This window comes from Buceros rhinoceros, unplaced genomic scaffold (genome assembly GCF_000710305.1).
Source record: "Buceros rhinoceros silvestris isolate BGI_N320 unplaced genomic scaffold, ASM71030v1 scaffold8080, whole genome shotgun sequence".
In the NCBI taxonomy this organism is placed as follows: Eukaryota; Metazoa; Chordata; class Aves; order Bucerotiformes; family Bucerotidae; genus Buceros; species Buceros rhinoceros.
The window spans coordinates 391-6,407 of NW_010391267.1; the positions used below are offsets into that span (position 1 = coordinate 391).

Genomic DNA, 6,017 nt, shown 5'->3' on the forward strand with positions numbered 1-6,017 from the left:
CCCAGAGTAGCCAGGCTGGAGTGCAGCACCGGTGGTGAAATGAAGCTTTAGTCAGGTGTTGGGAGAGGAGCCTGGCTTACAAAGTCTGTGCTCAGGCTGCAGTCGGGTTCCTTGCACTTAACTGTGGCTCTGAAGTCATGCCCTGCTGTCAGGTCATAGATGTGTAAGAGCTGTAGCATTAAGATTTTTGCAGAGCCGTTAAGTTTTTTGATGTCTCTGAATCTAGATGGTCACCAGGACAGAGGGTCAAATTGATGACTCTCTAATTGGTGGCAATGCCTCTGCTGAAGGTCCTGAGGGAGATGGAACAGAAGCCACGGTCATTACTGGTGTTGATATAGTAATAAACCACCACCTTCAGGAAACCAGCTTTACAAAAGAATCCTACAAGAAGTACATCAAGGACTACATGAAAGCGTAAGTGTTGTTAGGCTTTTTCTTTAAATGGAATTGCAGAGTGTTTAGGTTGCTGAGATTTTAAAAGCAGCAATTTATTCCTAGTAGGTGTTAACTCTGAATCAGGTGCCAGACTGGCTGTGAACTTCAGTATTGTCTTAGTACTTGGCAAAACTGGAACTCCAAGAATTGATAATACTGGAATATCGAAGTTTATCTTGGCTGGGGTAGAGGACCTGATCATATGCTTTGGATGTTATTTGTAACCTTGCTGTTTTCTTTTTGATTCCTCTATGTCAAACCTTCACATGGAAGGGGGTGAGGTGGTAAAGAAAAGCTTCTGAAGCTTTTCTGACTTGACGGTTTAAATGTATGAAAATAAAGTGTGTGAATGGAGCTCTTTTCTAGTTGAAGGTATAATTTGTGTTGCTCTTGGTTCAGTGGGTTAGTATTAAAGGTGGAAATGCTTTGTGATAGAGGGTACTCTTGGTCCTGGGGAAATGGTGTGCTAATTTTTGTTTACCACTAGCCTAAAATAAAATGCGCTTGCTATGAGTGGCAGGCACTGTTCTGCTAACTCACTAGCACATTTAAGAGAAAATGTGGGGGCTTCGAGGGGGAGAGGGGGAAGGGCAGTGAAATCAAGCAGTTAGACTGCTAGTAATTCTTCCTGCTATGGTGTGATGTTGCACAGTGAAGTTACTAAGCTAGAACATGTTTTCAGAGTTGTTTTTTTCCCCTTCCAGAATCAAAGCCAGACTTGAGGAGCACAAGCCAGAGAGAGTAAAGCCTTTCATGACAGGGGCTGCAGAACAAATTAAACACATCCTTGCTAACTTCAAAAACTACCAGGTAATGGAACTTACATCTCCTTAGAGCAGTATTGCAGTGGTACAAGCTGTGACTGGTTCATCTGCTGAGCTAGCGAGCTGAGAGTTTTGAGTGAGGATGTCTAACTTGCCCTTCTCTGAGAGTTCTGATAATCAGGGAGGAGAAATAATGAAAGACTTTGGTGTGTTTGAGGATCTCAGTTCAGCTTCCCATGCTTCATGTTAACTACACTTGTAGTTCTTGCCATTTAGGAACTGTGGAATCAAGACTTGAAAGATAGATCACTTTGGCCCCTGCTGTTCATAGCAGTGTGCTAAAGTTTTATGTGTTATTAAAATGGACCACATTTTTAAAGCTACAGAAGGCAAAATCCCTGCTCTGGTCAGGGAGACTTATAAAGTGAACTTGGAGATGTTGCAGCTTTCTTGTATAAAAAGGTATTTTCTCCTGGTAGTAGCTCATTAAATGTCTCAGTAACACATTTCTGTGAAGTTCTTTGTAGGAGAGAACATGAATCCAGATGGCATGGTGGCTCTCCTGGATTTCCGTGAGGATGGTGTGACCCCATATATGATTTTCTTTAAGGACGGCTTGGAAATTGAGAAATGTGTAAGTAGTGACCGCATTGGATGAATGTGCCTAACTACATGATCAGTTCTTCCAGTGCATCACTTATTCTGTCATATCCCTGTAACAGCTGAACAGTAGCTGCCAGCTTAAACTTAAGGCTCATGTGAGTACAGCCTAATTGCTGCTTCGTATTACATGAAGCGTCTGAAACTTCCCCTGTACCTTATTTAATGATACCAAAAGGGGATGTAGTTTCACTGCAGAAAGAATTGCCTTGTTGAGCTGTGTGTAACGGGTAATAGTTTTAAACCGTTAGATTAAAAATGGTGTCCTCTGAAGTGGAGCACTTCTGCTTTGCATCCCTCTTGCGGGGGTTAATTCTGAAGTACCTTACGTGGTCATCTTCTGTCTTCTTTCGCTTTGCCTGGTACCCTTATTCTGTTAGGCGAGAACTGCCTGTTTAAATATTGCCCTAAATTTGGGAACAGGGTAATGCTTGACTGAGTACTTTACTCTATCTGAAATCTCCAACTGCGTGAGCTCAGACAGCTCCTGTGGTCTGCTGGATCTTTGACTACTCTGTGTTGGAACGTAGTTGCAACAAAACAGTATTTGGATCCCAACACTTGCATTCTTTTGGCTTATTCGGAGAACCGTGGAATTGACTGCAGACTGGCAGTGTGGGATCACCATTTGCTTTGCCTAGTCACTGTGGACTTATGAAGTCTGTTTATAGCCAGCTAAATTTATCTATGAAGCCTCTTACAGGCTTTCTGGTATGCAAGACACGTAAAGATGAACTGACTTCTAGTGTGGACCAGTAGCCCTGCTAAACGAACACTTCTGTTGGCCAAAACACTCTCACCTCCTGCAGCTTGGCTGAAGGGTGATGATGTCTGCCCTCAGCCGCAGAACAAGATACCTCCTTGGAGCAGAAGTCTGGGTGCATCTCCCCTACTTGAGCAGACCGTTTGGATGTTTAATTTGGGTAGCTTTATCTACTTCAAGGTGGAGTAAAAGAATAGTAGCAGTGTTCCAGTAGGCAAAAAAAGTCCCAGCTTCTTGGTACATCTCTTGTAAGTGACAGTGTGGACACTGTAAAGCTTTAGTACTTATTCAGGACATGCTCTTGTTTGAGAGGAAATCTGAAACTTGGTGTGTCAAGCAAAAATGATGTGCGTGACTATCCTGTCTGGCTTCCTCAGCAGCTGATGCCAGTTGCTCTGTAGGATCCTAAAATGATCAGCATCCTCTGATAGACCATGAGCACTTTCTTTGTTGCTCTCTGGTTTGCACTAAGATGCAAAAATAACTTCCTTGCGCTTTCTGCCTGCCTGCCTGTGGCAGCTCAGATTGAATTAGGGAATACACAAACAAGCTGTAGAAACTTAATCTGACTGTCATGACCTTGAACTAACATTTGCTACTCTTGTTTCAGTAACAAATGAAACTGTTCGATTTTGGATCACCTGTCTTCATAGCTGACTGCTGTTTCTTCTTCATCGGCACAACACCAGGAATTGGCAATGTCTAATAACTGGACTGATGTCATCTTGAGCTTTATTCACTTATTTTGACCCTGATTTGGAGTGGAGGCATTATTTTAAAAAAGGAAAAAACCCCAAACATCTGTCATGTAGGTTGTCTAAAATAAAACTCATTTAAACCCATTCTAGGTGATGCCTTTTGGTCTAGTGTGTTTTTTAGGGTGACTTGCAGGAGAGGTTGCAGCAAGGTGTCCAAGGATTTGGTACTGTCAGTAGTGTAGCCTGGTCCTAGCGTGCTACAACCTGGCTGTCTCCAGACGCACTTCACGCAGTTTCTACCTGGGGCATTGGAGTGCAAGAGCAGGCTGAGGTCAATAAGGCAAAGCCCAAGAAATATCATCATAATGGAGTGGACCACCTTCATCTTTCATGATTGCACAGAGACTTAGTTATGGAAGAGATAAATTAAAAAAGAAAAAAACGACCGCAAAACCAGCCAAACAAAAACCCAGAATGGTGTATATGCTACTCAAGCTGAGTCTGTCCTCAGCTGTAGTATGACTTCAGGATCCAAGGTAGCAGGAAGGATGGAGCAGGAATCCAGCACTCTGAGCCAGGTACTGGGAACATTGCGGGGAGAGGGTGTAATTACTAGGTTTTCCAGTACAGCCTAACTGGTATTAGATCCTTTGTATTCGACAGATACTCAGAAGATAATTAGAACTTGGTCAAGTTGCTGGATTTGGGGGTTTTCTGTACTTGACTCCTTGAGGAGAGAAATGTCAGAATGGCCTAGCCCTGTTCCAGGCTTAGCACAAAGCAGATGCATGTCTGGATTTGAGACTTGGACCTGAGTATTTGACTTGCCATTCCTGCCATGTTCCTTGTCAGGAAATGCATCTGTTTGACAGACCTGGAGCAAACGACCATTGCTTCTCTGGTTACTGCTGAGATGCAACAGTAAAGGGTTCCTTGCGCTTTCCACCTGTCTGACTGTGTGGCAGTCTGGATTGAATAAAGGAACACAGATGCCTCCACGGAGTGCCAGCTGTTGCTGCTGCCAGTGTGGTTGTGGGTGCAGCCGATGGTGTTGCCTTTGCAAATCGTGAGCTGTTATTTCCTACTGCAGTGATGGCAGAGATGTAGGGGCTTAAGGTGCCTGCAAGGGGAGGGCATGACCCACCTGCCAACTTGCTGTTGATCTGTGAGGCCTTAGTCCTCTTCACTCCCCACAGTTTTGGCATCTTTGCTGTCTTGTGTCAGTTTTTGGCCCATGGTGCCAGAGAGCTGAGATGGAGGTAGGTTTCTGCAGGGGTGAGACAGATGCAACAGCAGGCTGGGAGGAGTGAGATACTGTCTGTGGAGGTGGGAGCAGAGCATGCCCTAGTTATCTTGGAGGTTCCTGTCTGGTGTAAACATACCCTATTTTAGTTCTGTGGGAACTTCATTTACATATTTTCTTTTAGCTTTCCCAAGAAAGAGTCTTGGGCCATCAGCTCTTCTGGCTGAGGCACAGTTTTGCTGTGATGTGACCAATGTACAACCAGGCTCCTCTGCCTTCACCTGCTGGGGCTGAGGCAGGTTCAAAGGCTAAATCAGTGAGCCAAAGCTTGCTTTCATTACTGAGGATTTGTTTAATGGGGCCAGGTGAGGATGTTATCCTGCCTTTCCTGTGTCATCTCTGGTAAAAACTGGAGCCTTAAAGGAAGGGGGTAGTAAGCACTTGCTTTGTTTGAGACTTGCTTCTTGGTGGAGTAAGGTTAGTGTGGGCTACACAGTGCTTTATGGCTGTGCAGGCCCTGATCTGTCCATGCAGCCCTAATACCCTGGCTGCCACTTCCAGTGAGTCAGTGTTTAAAACTGAATGGAGCTCGTATGTGGGAGTGAAAACAGCTCATCCCCCTGCCTGGCTCTTTATAATGAGTCAGGGAACCCTGAGCGCAAGCCTGGAGCAAACTGCTGTGTGGCAGCTGCCTACAAATAATGAGGTGCTGCTTTGAAAAGCAGGTGTTTAAGAGCCTGGCTGTTGGGTTGAATGGCTTATGGCAAACTGTGCCATCCTGTCTGCACTCCAGGCTAATTGGGATATTTAACTGGTGTGTGCAAACATGCCTAACCAGTGGATTACAAGCTCCTATCAATCTCTTATGCTTTTCTACAGGGCAGAGCCTCTCATGGGAAGTTTCCCTTCAGCCTCTTGTAGGAAAGTATCAGTTCAAAGGCTCTTGAGATGCAGGGTTTTGTTCTGCTCATCCATCCATCATTCTGGAAGTGGTTTTGCTGCTGGCTGCACTGTGCTTCCCAAAAAACGCATTGCTGCCTTCAGTTCCTCAGGGAAAAGGGCAAGTGTTGCTGTTCTGGTGTGCCAGGCAGCAGGGAGGAGAGGCGGCACTTGGTGGCAAGGAAGGACCATGGCTGTGACAAGCAGAGTTCTCAGCTGCGCTGCTGTGGTAACTGCCTGCAGCGGAGGCAGGGTGAGGAAAACCTGGGTTCCAGCTCCTTGCGCTGGGAGTTGCTATGTGCTGTTAAGTGGGAGGCCTGTGGCTCTTGTCAACAGCCTGTGATGCAGCTGAGTTGGAAATGAAGTCAGTGTTATTTCCTCATAACCCAATTCCTCTTCTTCTGGCCCCTCTTCAAGCAGCTGCTTTCTGGGGCTGAAAAGCTGAAGTGATTTGAGGAGGCAAGGCTTCATGCTTCTGTATGGAGTTACTAAATTGATAAAGATGCCCCATC

General features: G+C 45.3%; 1 protein-coding gene across 2 annotated transcripts in view; it reads left to right on the plus strand.

The window, feature by feature from the left end:
* The window catches only part of TPT1 (tumor protein, translationally-controlled 1), a 3,856-nt gene extending 384 nt beyond the window's left edge, over positions 1-3,472 (plus strand). The window contains exons 2-5 of one of the 2 annotated variants that reach the window (XR_727824.1): positions 227-417; positions 1,143-1,248; positions 1,702-1,836; positions 3,236-3,461. Coding sequence is in view for 1 of the 2 variants with exons in the window: in XM_010140894.1 (XP_010139196.1) it covers positions 227-417; positions 1,143-1,248; positions 1,720-1,836; positions 3,236-3,238 (417 nt within the window). In the remaining variant the exon portion in view is untranslated. Of the gene's footprint in view, positions 1-226; positions 418-1,142; positions 1,249-1,701; positions 1,837-3,235 lie in introns of both variants that reach the window. The other variant, XM_010140894.1, reaches the window with a different exon arrangement.
* The last annotated feature ends 2,545 nt before the right edge of the window (positions 3,473-6,017 follow it).